Raw genomic sequence first — 23,223 nt, 5'->3', positions numbered from 1 at the left:
TTTATCTTTGACCTAACACATCGTTTGATCTAGCATCCTTAGATCTAACACATCCTTAACTTTTATAACCTAAATATACATCAAATTGACAGAAGTATAGACCTAAAATATTGTTGACCGAACAGACCTACGACCTAACAATTTATTGACCTAGCAAATAATTGACCCAACAAACCATTAGCCTAACCCAAACGATAATTGAACTTACAGATCACTGACCTAACAAAATCAATGACCTTTCAAAGGTCACTGACCTAAAAAATCAATGACCTATCATATGTGACCAAAACTGTAGCTGTAATTGACCTAACAAACCATTAACGCAAACGATCATTGACCTAACAGGTCAATGACCTTTCAAAAGTCACTGACCTAACAGATCAATGACCTATCAAAGGTCCCCAACGCCGTAGCTTGTTATTACCTTCAAGTTTTCAATTTCTGTAGCCATGGCGTTGATTTCGTTGTTGAGTTCCGACTTCCAAAAGCTGATATCGTACACACGTTCACCTGAGGACATTGGTCACTTCAGTACAGGACATTCGGTCAACTGAATTTAGGACATTGGTCACTTCAGTACAGGATATTTGGTTAACTGAATATAGGACATTGGTCACTTCAGTACAGGACATTGGTCACTTCAGTACAGGACATATGGTCAACTGAATTTAGGACATTGGTCACTTCAGTACAGGACATTTGGTCAACTGAATTTAGGACATTGGTCACTTCAGTACAGGACATTTGGTCAACTGAATTTAGGACATTGATCACTTCAGTACAGGACATTTGGTCAACTGAATTTAGGACATTAGTCACTTTAGTACAGGACATTTGTCACTTCAGTACAGGTCATTTGGTCAACTGAATTTAGGACATAGGCTTAATGGGTGTAGGAATTCATTCAATTTAATATAGGACATTTGGTACATTGAATTAAGGACATTGGCTTTGTGTGTGTATGGGATTTAGTCAATAAAATATATGACATGAACAATTTAATTAGGAAAATTAGTTTAGTGAGTATATTGAATTGATCAATGGAATTCAGGACATGGTCAATTGAAAATAGGACAATAAACTAATCTATTGAGTACAGGACATTAGTTAACTGAATATAAGACTTTGAAATCAAGGACATTGGTTTACGGAATAAGGAAAAAAAAAGATTAGCGAATTGCTTGCAGCGGATGAATACCATTCAGAACGAAGACCATTAAAACTATAATGGGTTTTGGCCAGTTCACACCAAATCACTACATGACTGAAAGTAGTACACTACATAAATGATTAAAGAACAAAAGAAAGTTGATCACTAAAAAGAAATAGCTTGTCATGTTAAGAAGCAATGAAATGTTATTCAAGTACAACCTAATGTTACCTGAATGTTATACTAATGTTATGCTAATGTTATGCTAGTGTTAGTTTGCAGAGCCTAGCCCAGCGAGTCTACTGCTATTCGTGTTAATTTTGCTTCTAGCTTCTTGAAGTACCTTCAGATTTTCCATCTCAGTAGCCATGGCATTAATCTCATTGTTTAGTTCAGACTTCCAGAAGGCAATATCCTGAACTCTTTCACCTTTTTTTTTGTTTTGAAAATAAGGCAGCAGACGACATTAAGAATGCGCATGCGCAAAACATCTACTAACAATAACACACGTCTACTTTTTTAAATAGAAGATTTGATAGAAATAACAAAGGGAAAAAAAAGTGATTTCAAATCGGATTATAAACATAGAAGAATGGACGCACTTGAAGATCATGGCGAATCGCAGTTGAGGAACAAAAGAAACGTAACCAAGTATTTGCGGGTCGCCACAGCCTCTAATGGTCGACCCAGATGTTACAAAACAAATATTCAGATCTATTCATCATACGATGTTTCATCTCAGCAATGTTGAAACAGATCGTCTGCTCGTAAATGTGATATAGTCACTAAAGCACACTGGCAAATTTACCTGACCAATTTTCGCTAGGTTGAGCCAAAATAGCAAAAGTCTTTAGGGCCTACTAAGTAAAAAAAATATTTTTCCTTTTCAGATAATAAGACTGAAGAGAAAGTAAAGGACAGCGAGCAGAAGTCAAAACAAGAGTTAAGCATCACAACAGTGTTGAAACAGATCGTCTGCTTGATCGGCGCCTTCGATATGTCACGGAGGTCACGGCTTGATGCAGATAGTAAGTTAGAGAAAGTCTTTAAATCAGAACTGGCAAGTTTACCTGGCCAATTTGTATCTAAGTTGAGCCAAAATAATTTTATTTCCCCATCCTGTAGTTAGAAGTAAGTAAAAGAATGAATTTTCCTTTTTAGATAACAAGACTGGGAGGTAAAATGGAAAGTTAGCAGACGTTGACGTTGCGTCACTCATTCTGATAGCTTTGTTTCCAACTCTGTCACATTAAATTAAAATATAAATTCTTCTTCTTCTTCGTTCTCATTGTTATGTTGGAGCGTTCAGATGACTAGACCAATACATGAGATGAACTGCGCAGTGGTTTCCAAATCAGGGAGCTCTCCATATAGTTTTGTTTCTATTGGATTGTTTTGGGGCCAGTGTCTTGTACGTGCCTCTTGGTAAAGAGAGCAGTTTTTGAGGACAAAAAATAAATTGAAACACGAGTCTAGTAGTAGAGAATGTAGCACTAATAGTTGTTTTACTAAGATTTTGACAGCAAAGTCCGATGACAAAAAAAAAATAAAAAAAATATAGGAAAACAAAAGCAGATGGCATTTATTTAATTGGTATAGTATCATCCGATAGGGTTATAAGAGCAGTATAGATAGTTTAAAATTAAACTTTTTCATATCATTGCTACGTGGTAATCACTAGCTTAGCTTCTAAAAATGTCTTATGTTCGTATTATTTAATGATATGAAAGTGATTTGCTTTTTGTGCATTAAATTTCGTTCTTGTTAATTTTGATTGAATGTTGTTTTTTTTTTAGATTGCTGTTTGTTTGTTTTTAATTACCTAAACGTTTGGTGACGTCATTCTGTCGATTTCGCGTCCTGGCGTCTGTTTCCTTCACTGCCCGCCAGGCATCGGCTCTGAGCCTCTCGGCGAAGCTACGCTCCTTGTCCGAAAGGGTGTAGTTGATGCTGTTAGACAGGAACCAGTCATTGGGCTGATATCGGGAGTACACGGTACGTCTGTGGAAAGTCCATTTACACTTGATCTAACTATCGAGAATTGTCTTGAAACAAACTATAGACCAATTTTCACCTGACCTAAGTATCAAGAATGATTGTAAGCATAGTTTGAACCCATTCTCACCTGACCTGATTATTATGATTGTCTATAAAACATAGTAAATTAACCCATTCTCACCTGACCTAATTGTAATGATTGGCTATACAACATAGTATATTAACGCATTCTCACCTGACCTAATTGTTATGATTGGTTATAAAACATAGTATATTAACCCATTCTCATCTGACCTAATTGTTATGATTGGTTATAAAACATAGTATATTAACCCATTCTCAACTGACCTAATTATCGTGATTGGCTACTTACGTGGCAGGGTTGAAATAATTCTTGGCGTGCCCCATGTCCATTGAGCGCCCCACACTACCCAGATGACGGGCGATGGTCTTGTCGGTCACATAGGGCAGTATTTTTGACATTTCAGGTGTCAGTGGCGTAGCGCTGCGGGTGCGTAGAATCGCCGGACTGTCATAGTAGGCCATCCTGAGGGGGAAAAAAAACACGATACATGGATGAATTTGAATAGCCTTTGACCTTAACCCTTTCTTTGCATGATACAGTGATGGCATGTGATGTCAAGGTCACACGAAAGCCTCTAAAGCAGTGTTTCCAAAAATGTGTTCCACAACACCTGAATTCCAAGAACTATTGGAGTAATTAGCTAGATTCTAATATACCAACACATTAATGAATTCATATGTAGACTATAAGCAGAAAAAAAAAGTTGATTTTATTAATTATTCTCAGAAACGGAAAAAAGATTCTATAACAGTCGCACTATGATCTTTGACCTATGATCTTTTTCTAGTCGATACCTATCTCTCATGGAGGATTACCGCATGCCAAATATGGTCTTTTCGGCGAGTTTAAAGGAGAAGTCGTAACAAAGGTTCCCCAAGGAAGCGCTAGAAAGATCATATCAGGCGCCATTTTGCCTTCACTGGCATAGAGCTGGCGGCAAATGTCATCCGGAAGAGACAGCTAGAGAGCTTTTACGAAGGTCGCGGGGCACACATTTGATGCCCAAAGAAAAACCCCTGGTCAAAAAACAGGCGCAGAAGTATACATGTTTGTATTAATGTATAACCTCAATAGACCCCTAGAGGATAACGGCTTATTCTGCACAAGTCGCAGCTGGAATTGCGTAGTCAAGCAATGTGTGTCTGAGTGTCATTAACCGCTTGGCTGCCTATCAAGGAACGAGTTCGAATCTCGACTTGAGCTAAGTTATGTTTGCTGAGCGCCTAAAGACAGCAAGGAAACCTTCTCCCATATGCGCTCTCTCGGAACAGCTTAGCAAAAGAGATTCTTGCTAGAACAAGAATGCTGCGCTACACAAGATTTTTAAAAATATATACATATGGAAAGTCTCTTCTGAATCGAAGACGATGTCTTATTATGAGAATCTAGATCTAGACTCTAGATCTAGATCTCGTTTTAGTAAGCTAGAGATAATAAATTCTCTAGTCTATGATTAGTATGATATAAAACAAGTCACATCTCACTTGCACTTGGAAGGCTGGTCCTTCTCCGCCTGGGTCGGATATCGTACCGGACATTTGATATCACAAGACATGGTTAGGGTTGACACTACCAACAGTTACAATCTAAAGTCTGGAATACGATTCCAATTGCACAGCTTGTGAATACAAATCCGGCGTTAATCCTTAGCACTCTTCTTTTGAGCCACTGTGTTAGGGCTTCGTTCAATGCCAGTGCTGTATGGTGCTGATCCAACACTGTAGCGGCACTTGCCGTTCATTTTGGATACACAGGCTGCGTGGAGAGGGGGGGGGGCACTGCTATGTGGGCAATATCTTCCCGACATAACTAATGCCCAGGAGTTCATCCCATTTCTCTGAAGGAGGCCATGAATGTATTCCGTATATTTGGTGCTAGGGTATTTCACCTTACATGTTACTATTTGAGATTGTCTTCAAATATGCTTAAAATTAGCTTCTTTTGAGGTGTATCTTATCTTATTAATTTCACACGTTCAAAAGAAAAGATAATTACGTCCATCGTGTACCCATGTGTTAATCAACGCCGTGCATGCAGGGCCGGCCTTAGGTAATTGGAGGCCCTAAATTAATAAAAAAAACTTTAAGTTCCCCTTTTAGACCTTGAGATCTATAGTGAAGATGATGTTAAGATCATCTGTTTCTTACTCCAACGGTTAACGAGCAGGGTGTTATGTGGCCAGCACAACGACCAACCGCCTCTACTTTCCCCAACTGAAGTCAGAGGTACCCATTAGAGTTGGGTGGACTCAAAGGCGCCCTAAAAATCCCGATATTCAAAACTAGTCTTCACTGCGATTCGAACCCAGGACCCCATGTTCGGCAGCCAAGCGCTTAACCACTCGGCCACCGCGCCCGCAAAATGGAGGCCCTAGACCATGTGAATTGGGGGGCCCCAAATGAAATAGAAAAACACACAAAAAAAAAATAAATAAAACTGAAAAATAATAATTAATTAAAAACTTTCCTGTATTTATATCTAATTGATTCAAGAAATAAGTTCAATTCACATAGCGCCGATAGTGCGAATGTGTTTCATGGTCGATTCATGATCCCCCAGACTAAAAAAAAAACGTTTTGGCTTTTCACCATAAGGAGGATAGATACAAGAACAATAGATAACTATAAAACCTGCTAAGTTCATAAGCGATCCGCAGGCAGAGTGGTTAAGGTGTTGGCTCGAGGAGGCTGAGGAGGCTTGAGGAGGCTGAGGAGGTTGAGGAGGCTTGAGGAGGCTTGAGGAGGCTGAGGAGGCTTGAGGGGGTTGAGGAGGCTGAGGAGGTTTGAGGAGGTTGAGGAGGCTTGAGGAGGCTGAGGAGGCTTGAGGGTTGAGGAGGCTGAGGAGGCTTGAGGAGGCTGAGGAGGCTTGAGGAGGCTGAGGAGGCCTTAGCTCTCGTTCAAATTCAGGTCATTCACCTTTTTTTTTAATAAATGCATTTAAAAATCACCCAGATTCCCCTTCTCTCCCCCCCCCCATATTAACTTTATTTTTGTCTATATTATAATAAAAGTTATATTTGGTATTTTTCACAAAGAAGCTTACTCAAATCATTTTAAGTTAATTGGTTAAGATACAATACGCCTACAGCGGTTTAGTTGTCTACCAGCAGTATGGTGCTACAAGTCAACGGCCGTCAACAAAATTTGTACTCTCTATTTCTCACTCTTCTCTTTTGTCTCTTTCTCATACACTAACGTTCTCTATTCTTTTCCATTCTCACCCCTATCCACTCACTTTCTCTCCCTCTCTCTCTCTTTTACTCTCTCTCTCTCTTTTACTCTCTCTCTCTCTCCCTCTCTCTCTCTCTCTTTTACTCTCTCTCTCTCTCTTTTACTCTCTCTCTTTCTCTCTCTCTCTCTCTTTCTCTCTCTCTCTCTCTCTTTTACTCTCTTTCTCTATATATTCATTCCTCCAGCCAGGAAAAAGTGTTATTATTGTGTGCACTCTTTGTCAGTAGAGGTTTATTATTGTCAGTAGAGGTTTATTATTGTCAGTAGAGGTTTATTATTGTCAGTAGAGGTTTATTATTGTCAGTAGAGGTTTGTTATTGCCAGAAGAAGCCAAAAATTCTACAACAAAAGAAACAAGCGCTTCTGTGTAGCAAATACTTGAGCCTTTCAACAGAGTTACACAGTAAGGAGCACTTAAAAAAAGCTAAGAGAATCCTTGAAATCTAAATTACTTTGTAAGGATTAGCTATAAAAAGATGAGAACCATAGAACAAAGTTATTACGTAAAGAGAAGATATAAAACTCTATGGGAATCCTTGCAATCTAAATCTCTCTGTAGAAGCTAGATATAAAAGGGTATGGGAGCCAACCTCTGAACAACTGTCCACATGAAGCACTTGATATAGACTCCTATGCCCAGGTAAACACGAGCCTATGTCAACACTGACATGCCCCGAGGATTCAAGTTGTAAGTAGGAGCAGTCCCAAGATGACAAAAGAGCCTTTGTACGATTTTGTTTGGCCGCAGTGCCGAGGGACTCAGGTGTAAAAACATTTCCTGAATGTGATAGTTTAACAATTTAAATACAGGTTTTAGAATCATTTATTGATTCCCCCCTCTCTCCCCACCCCCCTAGACACACCTACACACACACCCTAGGTAGATCATAGAAGTACATACATTTTAATATTTGAAGTGGAAATATTGTACAGTTGTTATAACCATTTATAACAAAGTGTACATATTAACAACGTAAGTTTGTTTCGTTCTCCGGTCTGCTTTTTTTTAATACACTTATTTATTTGTTTTACACATTTTGGAAGTCGAGATTATTACGATTATTACGTCATTGTCCACAGGCTGGGCGGCTGGGAATGGCAATGGGTAGTCTTCGAACTAAGGGCTCTGGAGACGACAGTACGAAGCATTTACCACACGACCAGTCAGTCACACTGTCATTGAATCCCTATCTTTACAATGTTTATATCAACTCTGTCTGTATGTCTGTCTGGTACGATTTTTGTATATGTTATTTCTCTTGCACCCATTCTTGGATCAAGCTGTAACTTTACATCATTGCGTTGGATGTGACAAAACAAAAAGGTAGCGAGTGGATCTGCCTTCATTTCGGAGTCCGAGACAAACTTTTATTACCAAAAAAAAATAAAATAATAAGTTTGTGGATATAGTTGTGGTTTGAAGTGTACTGTTGTTTGAGTGTGTGTAATGTATAACTGTGTGTTTGTGTGTGATTTATCAATACCATTCACTAACAAAAGAGTGTTGAGAAAGCTTATGCTCTGAAAGAGGTCTATACAGTGCCCAGTTATCTCAGTCTCCTACAATGTACCACCACCACTCGAGGTAGGGCCGCCACATCAGCGTTCAAGCCCCCTATCGAAACGATGTCATAGATGTATGTTGAGGAAGCTTATTTTCCCCAAAGAGGTCTATACTGTGCTCACTGCCCAGTTATCTTAGTCTCCTACAATGTACCACCACCAGTTGTGAGAGGACTGCCAAATCAGCGTTTAACGACGTGATAGAGATGTGACGGGTTAACGCGTCTTTCCTAGATCCTCTCCACGTGCAATTTTTTTTTCTCACGAACGTACCGTGGCAGCTAATTAGATTCAATGTCCCTGTTCCGTGTAATCCTGTCTCTCATAAAGGACGTCTCTACGTCACATTCAGGTCGGGAAAAACATCGCCTCGATTTATAATAAGTATAACTCCAGATAGATTTTGTTCAAGATACCAATTCATATTGTCTACCATATTTATTTCAAATTGAATTTGTCTATATTGTAATAAAAAGTTCTATTTAGTTTCGCTCACAAAAGAAGTTATTTCAAGTTTTAAAAGTTAACTCTTTCTCTCCGAATCGACGATACCATCGTTGATTTTGACCTCATCAAATTAAATAATGTTTACTTTTTAAACTTGACTTTGAATTGCATAAAAAAGAACATGAATTTCCCTTTAATTCTATACCAAAAAAAAACAACAGTTTCTGATAACAAACAATGAAGCTATTGAAGCCCAATCATAACAGGGTAGTGAAATAGTATGAGCGAAATGAAGAACTCCTTCCAAAACGTGGAAAAATAATTAAGGAGAGAAAGAGTTAAGATATATTACACCTACTGCGGTTGTCTACCAGCAGTTTGGTGCTACAAGTCAACGACCGTCAGCATCACCACTGCTACGTGCTAACTCTTTCTCTCCGTAATTATTTACCACATCCTGGTGGAATCAACGCTGGTATCGTCAGTTAGGAGAGGAAGAGTTAAGAAAGCCTTTGTCCTGTAGATCCACGTCTGGCCTGTTTTTTTGTGTTCTTGACTAGCTCCAATAGCAGTACTTATCAGTCGTTTCTAGGCCTGCAGTGTGTCAGTCTCAAGTACTGAGATCTAGGCTAGGTTCTGCTTGATTAGCTCCGAACTCTTTGCCTCTTGAAATCAATACAGGTGGCAGACAAGAGATTTGAAGTTAATGAAGCGTGACGTGCCCCACTAATTGCAATCAACATGATACGTAAAGTTTACAGAGTGGACCGATCAATCAAATTGATATGTAAAGTTTACACACCGAGCCGACTAGCAACAACGCGTAACACAATAAAAAGCTATTTAAACATTTATTTTTCGGGTTCTTAGGAAAAAAATTGTGTAATCAACATGTTTACTCCAAGGACATTTTATTTCTAAATAATGAGTGTTTTTAAATGCATTTTCTAAACTAGTATATCCAGTTATTGTAAGAGTGATGTCTCTTTATAGATCTTCTTGACAAGAAGGGTCAGAGAACAATGAAGAGCTATTTAGACATTTATTTTGTAAGGGCTATTAAAACAACTTTCTAAAATCAACACGAGGGGCTATGGGGACATTTTATTTCTAAATAATGGATGTTTTTTTTTAAAGACGATCTATTGAACTAACTTCTGAAAAGTTGGTACATGGAATGTTTCCGTGTAGATCTTGAGATTGACGAGCTGGGGGAGGAGTGAATGATGAATGGTTGTCTAGAGGAAACTGGAAAGAACTTGTCTAGGGAAACTTACAAAGGATATAATCAATATTTAGCTAGTCATATTTTATTGTATCTTATATATTAAACTCACACCCGATATACCATATCTAATATTTATCTTATAAGGTAAATTAATTATAGCGTATCTTATAACTATCTTATCTCGCTTCGGACATTGTTAGTTCGTAATGGTATTTTATTATCTTAAATAACAGCCCGTTGAGGAAATAATGTCCACATCACATAGTGGGATGCGTGGTCGAAAGGCTTGAACTTGGCTTGGCTTGGCTACCTATGAAGGGGGCTCGAGGCTCGACACCCGACTCGGGAAGAGTTGTTTTTACTGAGCGCCTGAAGGCAGCACGAATAGCAGTACTTATCCTAGATACCCCCCCCCCCCACACACACACAGATCCACAACTAAGATTGGACTGGACCAAAGTGCTCTGAGCATACTATAAGCATGAAAGTAGCGCTATATAAAAAAGCCATAATTTAATAGAATTTGCTGAAATAACTAGACTAAACTAGATGATTTAAAATAACTGCTTTAGAAGTAGATTCATGACTTATTTATGATAAGACTAACTGACGCTGCAGTGTACACACCTTGTCTGTGTTACGGATCTTCTGATTGTTCTTATTGCCGGTAAGAAAAAGCCGGTGCTTATGCTAGTCTTACCGCGAGCGTCCGTGTAACGATACTACATTCTGAAGATACATATATACACATATATACCACACATAAACCACACATACACGTATGAAAAAATACACCACGTATACCACACACATATCTACACACACCCACTTATACCCCTTATACCACATACATTCCCCCCACACACACACATACATCACGCATATCACACATACACCTCACAAATACATCGCACACGTAAATATTTGCTGTACACATCATCTCAGCGTTATTTCATTTAGATGTTTGTTTGTTTGTAAAATGTTTTACATGTTTCGGATGTTCCTTCAGAGTTGAAGATAGTTCCTTTCCTAGTCCGAACCTCCCGCAGGACGACGGGGGGATGGCAGCGGGCAGTCCAGCGCGCATACCGCACGACCAGGCATTCTCGAGTTCAAAGATAAAATGGCTTTCTCATGAACTAGTTCCAACAGGGTCAAAATAACAGTTTGGTGTTATCTGAAACATCCTGCAATTAGTAATAAGCCTTACAAAGTCAATGTTCTATTTGGCAGTCTCGTGTAAAGACTTTCCACAATATGTACGCAGTTCAACGCCGAATTACTAAATTTCCAGATCACATAAAAAAAAAATTCTATTTACTGTGTTAGGAGCCTACGCGCTGTGTCTGCTGCAGTCTAAATGGAGGTAATACTCAAATAACCAAATCAAGTGACACAGGTGAAAGGTCAACAATGCGGAAAATACTCGAGCCTGCTGGACGATACCGAACAAGAAATTTTAATGAAGGGAACCATCGAATGTCGTAAAGTTAAATATCTGCTCCAGTCAAGCAGACCTCTCTCTAAAGCTTTCCGGGAGTATTCTGTGTTTCATATCGTTACAATTCTAATCCTAGTTTTTAATAGTCGCGTCAAAACTTTAACCTTTTAATGAAACAAACAAACTTTTTTCGTGCCAAAGTCCTAATTGTGTCCTAACTACTGGTGAACATTGACTGGACTGAACTCTTTCTCTCCGTAATTATTTTCCAAGTTCAGATGGAATTATTCATTTTGCTCATTTGTGTTTCACTACCCTGTTATGATTAAACTTGTGTGTATATAATCAGGAAATGTTATACTAGGTATATAATTATAGAAGAATGCATGCTCTTTTTATATAACACAAATTAAAGTTTGTAAAACCGAAAATTAATTTAATTTAATGGGGTCAAATCAACGTTGGTATCGTCAGTTAGGAGTGAAAGAGTTAAGGATCCCGTGAGAAAACATCAGCCCTATAAATCGAATACTAACTTAAAAAACAGACACGGTAAAACAAGCTACAAGATGTGAGACTCTTTTTATCTTCTTAAAACAGAGGTTGGAAAAGGGGAGGGGAGGTGGGGTGTGTTCCTGTCTGGGGGACAACGTTACGGCTTTTAATGACCATGCTCTCATCTCGTTCTGTGAGATGACCGATGGTTACATTGAAGGTGGCCATAGACACATCCTGTAAGATGACCAATGGTTATATTAAAGGTGGCCATAGACACATCCTGTGAGATGACCAATAGCTGTTGTGAAGGCAGCCATAGATTGAAACTCGGTGAAACTCATTTGGTCTTACAATTTCGCTTTATCCACGATGTCCTCGTTTTTTATATCATCTCTGTGACACTCTGTCTGTCTGTCTGTCTGTCAGTCTGGTAAAAAGTTTGTACCTAGTCTCAGATCAAGCTGAAACGTTACACAATTATTCACTGGCATGGACAAAACATGCATCAATAAAAAAATTCAACCAGTTAGTCAATTAATTACCGGTAATTCATTTTTTTTTGTTTGATGCTAACATGGAAATATTAATCCTTTACTATTCACATATACGACTAAATATGTAGTGTTTTATCCCCTTAGATAATCGAACACGTAATGTCTCCCTCGCCTATTGAAATTTTAAACAATTATTTATTGTACCTAATATAATACGAATCAAGTTAAAAAAACATTATTGGGAATTAATTATTTAGTTTGATATCAAATAAGGGAAATAACTTCTACATTATTGATAGACATAGTTCTAAGTGCGGAGCTCTTTCCCTTAGATAAGCTTTGCTGTTTTTTTTAAGTTTTTTTTTTGTTATATTTTGTTTGTATTATATAGCCCAGTACATTAAAAGTATAAAAGAAGGACTCTTTCAGACCTTGCTATCTATAGGGCAGATGATATAAAGGTCATCTGTTTCTAGAGTCGATGATTAAACGAGGGTGGCCAGCATTACGCCCAACCGCCTTTACTTTTCCCCAACTAACGTCAGGTAGCTATTATTGCAGGGAGGACCTTCAAATCAAGACATTCAACATTCTAGTCTTTCACTTGGGTTCGAACCTGAGACCACTTTTGTTTGGGAACCAAGATCCTCACCACTTAGCCCCCTCCTCCCCCCCCCCCCGATACATTGACTACACTTAATTAACACTTCCACCTCTCTCTCTCTCTCTCTCTCTCTCTCTCTCTCTCTTACTCACCCCACCCTTTTATTTTATGTATACCCCTACCCCTGTTGTATTCAGCCGGCATGCGGTCGCTCTTGACGTTTGAAAATATTTAAATTTATTTCTGGACATAACAATATTCGATCGATTTTTTGCTTCATAGAGAGAGAGTGTGTGTGTGTGGGGGGGGGGGGTAGTGAGCGTAGACAATGGAGGGGAAGGGGGGGGAAGCTATGCCTTTCCTCCCCCCTCCCCTGCAGAAAGTGGTCACTGAGAAAGAGTTGCAGGGATTAAGTATTACCGCGTCACGCATGGCTGGGCCCTGGAGTTTAAGCTGAGACATTATTTATCAGACTTTTTCTTTCTTCTGCCGACATTCTTATGTGTAAGAGTCAATGAACTCGAGACAGAGAATGCGCATGTGTTTGTGTGTGTGTGTGTGTTAACACATTGATGACAATATGTCCTGGTGCTAGCTACGCAAGGCAAAGCACAGAAAGGATTTCCCATAAGGCCATCGTGAGCTATGGATGGCCTGGTGACGGATCATTATCAGGGGGGAGAAGAATGGCGTTTTATTAGTCCCTATCCTTAGACTAGCAAACAAAATTAATTAATCACGACAAATATATTAACCTGAGGGCGCAGTGGTTGAGTGGTTAAGCCCTTGGCTTCCGAACCTGGGTTCCTGTGATCAAATCTTGGTGAACACTGGGACTTTAGTTGGGGAAAGTAAAGGCGGTTGGCCGTAGTCCTGGCCACATGACACCCTGCGCGTTAACCGTTGGCCAAAGAAACCGATGACCTTGACATCATCTGCACTATAGATCGTAAGGTCTGGAAGGGGATTTTTTTTTTTATTAACTTGTTGGTCAATTTTCTAATTGATTCTTGTGTTGTAATCGACAATGAATATGTCTGCAAAGTTTCATCCTGTTCCTAGAATGGGAAGTGGGAGACATAACGCTTAAAAGATTTTCACCCGACAGACACCAGACAGACAGACTGATTGAGTTGATATAATTGAGATAAAAAGGTTTTGTTTTGAAGGAAAAATGGAATATATTGACACACAAAAACATTTTTTTTTACATTAGATGCTGAATATGTTTTTAATTACAATAATTTTTTTAAAAATTCTTATTTAATATGTTACACTTTTTGCTATGTTAATTTTAATATAATATGCTAATTTCATAATTTTTATAGTGATTATTATTTTAATTTTGGATGAAAATGGCAACGGAATCAAATAGTCAAGGATTAAATGACCTGGGATGAAATGGCAGGGGGATTAATTGACCATGAGAGGTAGAGACGGGGATGAAAAGACCTGGATTCACATAAGGCTGATCCTTTGTTATGTGTGTGTGTGTGTGTTTCTAAGGTGACAGTGGGAAGAGGTTAACTATGCAGCGAGAATAATGCAAGATGAGCAGCAATGTCGTCAGTGTTCTTATGTAGGTGAGACGACTCGGAACGCCAAAGTGTAAAGATTTTGTTCAGCATACCATTATATATTTTTACTAGACTCTACTACATGTATTTCATTATAGCTCAAGTTAAATTTGCCATTACTGTAAAAAAAAGTTGTATATAGTATAGTTTACAAAGAAGTTATTCAAGTTATTTCAAATTTTATAAGTTTAGATATAATACGTCGACAGAGGTTTAGTTGTCTACCAGCAGTTGGGTGCTACAAGTCAACGGCCATCAACAACATCCTGGTCTTACAGTAGAAGAGAACTGGAAGACCAGATCAAACACGAAGGAGTCAGTAGAACAAGAAGGTCAAGGACATGGGCCCAACATAGGGGAGTCGTTCAGAACAGAGTCCGATGGCGAAGTACCCGTTGTGGCCTTATTTTCCACTGGCAGTTTTACTAAACCAATTTTATACAGTCTCTTCTAAACAACCGCCCATCTTTCATTCCGCCCCTGCACATGATGGACTTTAAAACATTCCCCCCCCCATCTTTCTCTCCGCCCCTGCACATGGACTTCAAACAACCGACCATCTTTCATTCCGCCCCTGCACATGGACTTCAAAACAACCGCCCATCTTTCATTCCGCCCCTGCACATGGACTTTAAAACAACCTCCCATCTTTCATTCCGCCTCTGCACATGGACTTTAAAACAGCCACCCATCTTTCACTCCGCCTTTGCACATGGAGTTCAAAACAATCGCCCATCTTTCACTCCGCCCCTGCACATGGACTTCAAAACAACCACCCATCTTTCACTCCGACCCTGCACATGGACTTTAGAGCAATCCCCCCCCCCATCTTTCATTCCGCCCCTGCACATGGACTTTAAAACAACCACCCATCTTTCACTCCGCCCCTTCTTGTCAAGAAGATCTACAAAGAGACATCACTCTTACAATAACTGGATATACTAGTTTAGCAAATGCATTTAAAAACACTCACTATTTAGAAATAAAATGTCCATGGAGTAAACATGTTGATTTTACAATTTTCTCCTAAGAACCCGAAAAATAATTGTTTAAATAGCTCTTCATTGTGTTATGCGCTGTTACTAGTCAGCCCGGTGTATAAACTTTACATATCAATTTAAATTGATCGGTCCACTCGGTAAACTTTACGTATCATGTTGATTGCAATTAGTGGGGGACGTCACGTTTCATTAACTTCAAATCTCTTGTTTGTTACCTGTATTGATTTCAAGAAGTAATTATTAAAAAAAAAAAAAAACTGTATTCACTTTGAGCTGGAGCCACTCAGGCAGAACAAAGTCTAGACCTCAAAACTTGAAGCGGACTCACAACAGACCTATGAACAATTGATAAGGAACACAAGACATTTTTAGTAAGTAAAGACAAAAGGAACCTCCCACCCCCACCCCCCACCCCCCAAAAAATACCTAGGCGTTATAATAAATGAAACATTATCACGTATACCTGGTATTAAAAAAAACCCAACAAATTATAAGGGTTTTATTAAAAGAAATGTGTACACATCAAACATGAGCATAAAACTGCAATGCTATTTAACCTTAGTCAGACCAATAGAAAATGCCTCCTATGTTTGGGATACCTCAACATATTACCATTCGACAACTTAAGTAAAATCACTAAATTTAGAAAGCCTTCAGGACAGAAGACTCAAAAGTAAAGTAGCAATTATACATAAAACACTGAACCATAATCTTCAAATACAAAAACAAAATTTAATAAAATACTCTGAAAGACACAAAGATAAAGGCACATTACTCATCCCATATGCTAGGAGAAATTTGTACAAATACTCCTTCTTCCCTAGTGCTATTAGAGCATGGAATGGGTTGCCTGAGCTAGCCAGGAAAACCAGTGACTTGGCAGAATTTAAGTCATTGGTTAATATGCATGACTAAATGCATGACGCGTAGAACGTAATCATCTTCTTTTTTTGAAGTAACGTCTGTATTATATAAGATAAGATAAGATAATATTAAAGAAGATAAATAGGGTCGTGACGTTTTTTTAACAAACTAATATTCACAGTTAATTAGAGTAACACCTTTAGTAAAATCACTAAATTCAGAGACACTTCAGGATAGAAGACACCAAAGTAAAGTAGCGATACTACATAAAACACTGAACTTTAATTTACAAATAGAAAAACAAAACATAATAACATACTCAGAAAGACACATTTCTTATTCCATATGCTAGGACACATTCATACAAGTGCTCCTTCCATGGTGTCATTAGAAACATATAAACATATGAATATACGAATTCGGACATACGCTGAGACAGTGTGGTATCTGCTTTATGTACTTTAAACAATAAAATAATATTCAGTCCATAGCCGGGGTTCTCAACCTGTGGGTCGCGACCCCTTTGGGAGTCGATTGACGATTTACCAGGGGACCATCAAAATGGTGGAAAGTTATTGTCTACTCTTCTATTGCTGTACGTGTGAGGGTGGGTGGGGGTCGCGGCAGAGTGGGGGATTGTAAAAAGGGGTCGCCGAGCTTAAAAGATTGAGAACCGCTGGTCTATAGAGTCTCTGGAGGCGCGATGGCTCAGTCGGTAAGACATGGCATTTATAACATTATAGAGAGCTATATCTATATCACAAATAACTAATTATGTTCTGTTGGAGGCCGGTGTAAACTGTATAAAAGCACATATTACCATTCGACAACTGCGCTGGGCTGGACATTGATTCCGCATGGGAGATGACCGCAAGCCATAAGGAGATCTTTTTTTTTTTGGGGGGGGGGGGGGGCGAGCTTTTGGCGTAACAGAGGTGGGCCCCGTTGGTGCTATAAAATGTAACTCAGGTGTCCTATTTCCCTCACTGACATAGAGAAAAGTAGCTGGCAGCAGATGGTCTCTGAAACAGTTGGAGAGCTCTCAAAGGCTGCGGGACACACATTTGCGACCCAAAGAAAATCCCGCTTTGAAGACAGGCGCAGAAGATGGAAATAAAACTTAAATAGACCGCTGACAGACAACAGCCTCGTCTGCTAGACATGAAGGAAAATATACAGGTCAACATGGGTTTGTGTGGTCACGTGAAAAATTGCAATCATCCTTACTTCGGAATCATAGACATTTCCATTATTATTGTTATATATTATATATATATATAGTTAGCAAAGGGGCATAATCCCAAAGTTAACCGCCAATATTAGCATCGATTATCTCTCTTGATTCCGAATGTACGCAGACAATTGTTATACCCAAAACATGCGTGTTGTTCTGTTATCTGGATCATAATCTCAGTTCTGCTTGAACGGTGACTAGTACTTCACCTTAAAACGCCTTACCTGACATAACAGAGATCTATAGACAGTATAATATAAAGTTAACTAGAGTTCCCCATTCAGACCATGCGATCTATAGGTCAGACTATATAAAGGTCATCTGTTTCTGCGGCCCACATTTAGCGAGGGTGTCATGCGGTCAGCACAACGACCAAGCACCTTTTCTTTAAAAAATGTTTGTAAATGTTTTACATATTTCGGATGTTCCTTCAGAGCTGAAGATAGTTTACTTCCTAGTCCAAACCTCCAGCAGGACGACGGGGGATGGGAGCGGGCAGGGTTTGAACCCGGGACCATCGATAAATCCAAACGACAGTCCAGCGTGCAAACCGCACGACCAGGTAGCCATCCAACTTTACCCCAAATAACGTCAGGTACCCATTAGAGCTGGGCAGAGGCGCCCTAAAGATCCTTATACTTAACATCCCAGTCTTCACCAGGATCCGTACCCGGGACCCTTCGGTTCGCAAGCCAACCACTTTACCACTCAGCCACCGCGGCATACTCTCATTTCATAGTAGCTATGACCAACACTAAAACTATTGTAGCTTCGAACTCCGCTTGCAGTAGCAGACACTGCTGACAGTACCGACAACATAAAAACAATGTTTTCGTATCGCACACTCGCAAGGGACATTATCAGACACCCAAATCAGAAGTTATAGGCAGACGTCAACTCGTGTGTGTAAACACTTGACACGGGCTTAAGATTTATTGCTGCAGCCGGAAGAACGAGATTCAAACGAGATTCAAGATGGCGGGTATTTAAACTGCAGACGTCAGGGAAAGTAATTTATGGTCCCCCTCTTGCCGGATGTTACATCAGAGATGTTCCAATATCAAGGTCACACGGAAACAACGAGTTCAATTTTCGTAGTTAATTAATATTTGTGATTCAGTGTCGTCCCCCCCCCCCTCCCCCATATCGTTTTCATATTGTTTCTCAAGTGATATACGCCTCTGTCGGGCGAGTTATCGCAAGGGGCGGTTCGTGGTGATTAATCCTTGTTGTTTCCTTATTGCAAAGTCAAGATGTTATTATATTCACTCACTCCGTCTGTCTGTCTGGGTCTAATCTTGTACGCGTTATTTCTCCCCCCCCCCCTTTTTTTCTCTCCCATTCTCGGATCAAGCTGAAACGTTGCACAGCAATTCATTGTCAAAGACAAGACACGAATCAGTAAATAGTTAAATAATTAGTGGTATTTAACAATTTTTTTTTGTGTGTTATATAGAAAAAGGGACATACATCTTGCAGTATTGAGAGATGTGCCCGTGCTATTCTCTTCCTGAGATAACTTTAAAAAAAAAAAGGATTTTTTAAAATAGTTTGACTTGTTTTATTTTTAGGCCTATACGTTATGGTTTTCTAATGCCCCAATGTAAGACAAATTTCCTTATGGATACTATATTTCATTATTATGGTTATAAATTACAGACGTTTTATAAAAATAAAAATGTTACATGTTACGAGTATCTAGGTTATAAAAATCTCTGACGGAGTTCTATGCTAAGTCGGGAGGAAATGTTAGTTGACAATGTACACAATTAAAACATATTATCAGTTTTAATGTTAAATCAATTTTTTCGACACTAGATTAGGAATGTAGGCTATTATATACCAAGCCTCCTACAAGACTGCAGGGATGGACGCGGGCAGGGGCTTAAACTCGGGACCATCCACACGACAGACCGAAGCGCATACCACTCGACCAGACAGTCATTTCCTACTAAAAGAGACATATTGTCTTATCTACCAAATTACAGATGTTATTTCAAAAGATAATTACATCCTGACATTCATCATCATCATCATCAAACTCCATTTGATTGAGGGCTTGGGAGGCTTAATTCCTCTCTTGCAAAAGCCCTGGACAGAAACCCTGCTGTTCTACGTAGTGCATACTCTAAGGGGCAACCCAAGTCCCATCCTGACATATATATTATATATATATATTTATGTGTACTGCGTTCGTTATTCTAGTCATGCCTGGTATCTACGACTTAGTATTTGCTAAAAGTGAATAAGAATTGGTCTGTTTTGTTTTGCATATTTTTGGATGTTCCTTCAGAATTGAAGATTATTACCATAGACATATATGTATAGACTGGACGATAAAGAACAAATTATTATCGGAAATATTTGGGAAAAGATAAGTTTGTAGATCCACATCACAAACCTATATATATTTGCCTATGTCTATGATTGTAAAACAAAGACAAAATATTGGGAATATGGCAGTTTTGCACTTTTCAAAACTAAAGATCAAAGGTATATATTGGCTGAAATGTTAGTCCTAGAATTTAGAGCTCAATCGCCGCCATTTTTTTTTCACATAGATATAGTACATAAAACATATTGACTCCCCCCAAATAAAAATAACTTCCTACTTCCAGTCTATATTTATTTATGTCTATGATTATTACATTCTAACCCAAACTTCCTGCAGGACAGCAGCCATCCAATTTTCTTTTTAAATTACAAAATTACAAATCATTATAAATGTTTTGAATTCGCTGAATTTAAATAGATCTATATACAGTGCTGGGTTCACTTATAAGTAACATAAGCTTTTACTTAGGGCACCTACTCGCATAGCCCGTCTTACACCCAGCCCTAAAATAGTTGAGGGACATTTTCAATTATTTTGATGAAAGAGCAGAGGAAAAAACAAACTTGCCTTATCTTATCTTATATCTTATCTTATATCTTATCTTATATCTTATCTTATATCTTATATCTTATATCTTATCTTATATCTTATCTTATATCTTATCTTATATCTTATCTTATATCTTATCTTATATCTTATCTTATATCTTATCTTATATCTTATCTTATATCTTATCTTATCTTATCTTATATAATACAGACGTTACTTCAAAGAAGATGATTACGTCCTACGCGTCATGCATTTAGTCATGCATATTAACCAATGACCTAAACTCTGCCAAGTCACTGGTTTTCCTAGCTAGCTCAGGCAACCCATTCCATGCTCTAATAGCACTAGAGAAGAAGGAGCACTTGTACAAATTTGTCCTAGCATATGGGACGAGGAATGTGCAGTTATCTTTGTGTCTTTCTGAGTATTTTTTTTTAAATTTTGTTTTTGTATTTGAAGATTATGGTTCAGTGTTTTATGTATAATTGCGTTGTGGGAAGACTATATTTGTTTGTTATGAATCTCACTGCTCTATTTTGTGTCTGTTCCAGTTTCTTAATGTTTTCTTGAGTTGAGGGGGTCCCAAACGGAGGATGCATATTCAATTATTGGCCTAACCAAGGTTAAATAACATTTTAGTTTTATGTTCTTATTTGATTTATAGAAATTTCTTTTAATAAACCCTAATGCTTTGTTTGATTTTTTTTTTTTTTTTTTTTGCCTTATGTTGATGACGAGGGGGGCTCATATCTCAAACAGCTTAGGACCATATCAAGTCCTAATCCGGTCATGTCTATATATGGGTTTTAAAACAATTATAGGAGTTTGTGAGTTGAAAAAAAATCGGAGTGATAACAACAACATTAGCTCTTGTTAAGTTTTTTTTTTATCATAAAGTCATTGCTATTCTCCGGATTCTATGTCAATGCTTAATCCAATGTAAGCAATATTTGTTGTTTTACACGTTTCGGATGTTCCTTCAGAGTCGAAGATAATTACTTCCTAGTCCAAACCTCCCGCAGGACGACGGGGGGATGGGAGCGGGCAGGGTTTGAACCCTGGACCATCGATAAATCTGAACTACAGTCCAGCGCGCAAACCGCACGACCAGGCAGCCATCCAGTTTCTATATCTATAAGCAATCTAGCAAGTAGTCTAATGGTCTTACCTTAAGGTTGTCCCAGAATTTTTAAACTTCTCAAATAATTGTATAAATATGTGAACACCTCTTTTGTACTATTAATTAAACTAGTTAGATGTAAGGCTCAATATCAAAGGTCTACATCTGTTTCATCCGGCATGAAGGGATATATTATTGTCGACACTTATTCCTGTATAACAATACTCCCTCTCGTTCATCGGGCTAATAAAAAAAATATATATTATTAAATGTTTCAAACTCTTGCTTGAAACGGAAGCCCCGCCTCTCTGACCCCCTTACCTTCCGTTCTAGACGTGTTGACATGGTGATCTCCATGGTGATGACCCCTATACGTCACTGACACTTAAGTGGAGAAAGGGAAATAACTGCTGCCATTTTTTTTTTTTTATTGGGGAAGGCGGGAAGATAATCGGCGTAGTGTGTCCGGGATTAGACCGGTATGTATATAGGCTTTATACGGTGTAGGCATGTAGATTCAGTTCTAGCGAGACTTAACACTCCAAAACAACAAAGGCTCGCATGTCTGGTTCTACAGTACAGGCACTCAAAAAAAAAGCGCAGACTGGTTTTACTATTGCGAGGGAGTTATGATAGATTGGATAATTTCTGCTTGGAAAGGCACGTGACTTGCCAGACTGTCAGAGAAATGGGCAGATAATAATTCAAGACATTTGGTACTGAATTTAGTTATAGGTGATCTCCCCTGATAATCTTCTTTGCTTGTTTGGAAGTTTAGTGGGACTGTACAATGACATATTAACACAATATTGACAGCTCATTGATATATGAACACAACCTAGACAGCATAGTGACAAAGCATGGACATAAATAACACATCGTTGAGATTTAGACTTCCAAGTGACATATCCACAATGACAGCATGGACTGACAAATGACACATTGACGCAATACAGACTGGCAAGTGACACATCAACATTGACTGCCAAATGACAACATGGACTGACAAATGACACATTGACGCAATACAGACTGGCAAGTGACACATCAACATTGACTGCCAAATGACAACATTGACTGCCAAATGACAACATGGACTGACAAATGACACATTGACGCAATATAGGCTGGCAAGTGACACATCAACATTGACTGCCACATGACACATGGTCGCAAAATAGACTGTTAAGGGACATATTAACATGGACTGGAAGATATCACATTGACGCCATGTAGCAAGTATAACACTAAAATAGCAAGTGATATTAGTACCTAAATTGTTTGTGCAGGGCCGGTCCTAACAATTGCGGGGCCCTATGCGAAACTGATTGCGCGGGGCCTAGTCTGTGTGGGAATAAGGATAATAAGTGTAAATTAAGATTTTGTATTAGAAAAAAAAATCGACTTTGAATTGTATTAATTTTTTACTAAGTACAAAATTGCGAACTAATCAACTTTACTTTACGAACCTTGCAACCTATGGCACATGACTATATGCCAGTGACTATAAAAGTAAATATAAGGTATTGGAACTTCCGATGAAGAAGAAAATTTAGCCCAATTATTACATTTTATTACATGAAAGCTGACAATGCTTTTTTTGATCACGCGTAGGATTGGCGTTTTCCGCAATGAATGACACCCACAAATGACATTTGTGTCTATTTTTCAGGAGATTTTTATGCGTTTTCAGGAGATTTTAATAAATTCAGAAGATTTCCAAGATTTTTTCGTATATATTTTGCAATTTAATAATTACACATAGCATTAGCGCGGGGCCTATGAAGCGTGGGGCCCACTGCGAC

At 38.6% G+C, this 23,223-nt stretch overlaps 1 protein-coding gene across 4 annotated transcripts in view; it reads right to left on the bottom strand.

Annotated features, from left to right (window-relative positions):
- The window catches only part of LOC106065497 (tektin-3-like), a 37,247-nt gene extending 15,514 nt beyond the window's left edge, over window positions 1–21,733 (bottom strand). The window contains exons 1-4 of one of the 4 annotated variants that reach the window (XM_013224338.2): window positions 21,467–21,733; window positions 3,522–3,695; window positions 2,973–3,151; window positions 1,494–1,579 (exon numbers count right to left, since the gene is read on the bottom strand). In XM_013224338.2, coding sequence (XP_013079792.1) covers window positions 1,494–1,579; window positions 2,973–3,151; window positions 3,522–3,694 — 438 coding nt within the window. In that variant the 5' untranslated portion in view covers window position 3,695; window positions 21,467–21,733. Of the gene's footprint in view, window positions 1–424; window positions 511–1,493; window positions 1,580–2,972; window positions 3,152–3,521; window positions 3,696–4,717; window positions 4,907–15,288; window positions 15,308–21,466 lie in introns of those variants that run through there. The other 3 variants (XM_056044067.1, XM_013224337.2, XM_013224336.2) reach the window with 3 other exon arrangements.
- Between the last annotated feature and the right edge of the window lie 1,490 nt (window positions 21,734–23,223).

This window comes from Biomphalaria glabrata, chromosome 10 (genome assembly GCF_947242115.1).
Source record: "Biomphalaria glabrata chromosome 10, xgBioGlab47.1, whole genome shotgun sequence".
Lineage (NCBI taxonomy): Eukaryota > Metazoa > Mollusca > Gastropoda > Planorbidae > Biomphalaria > Biomphalaria glabrata.
Note: the sequence above shows the minus strand (reverse complement) of the source record. Positions and strands in the feature narration are given on the sequence as shown.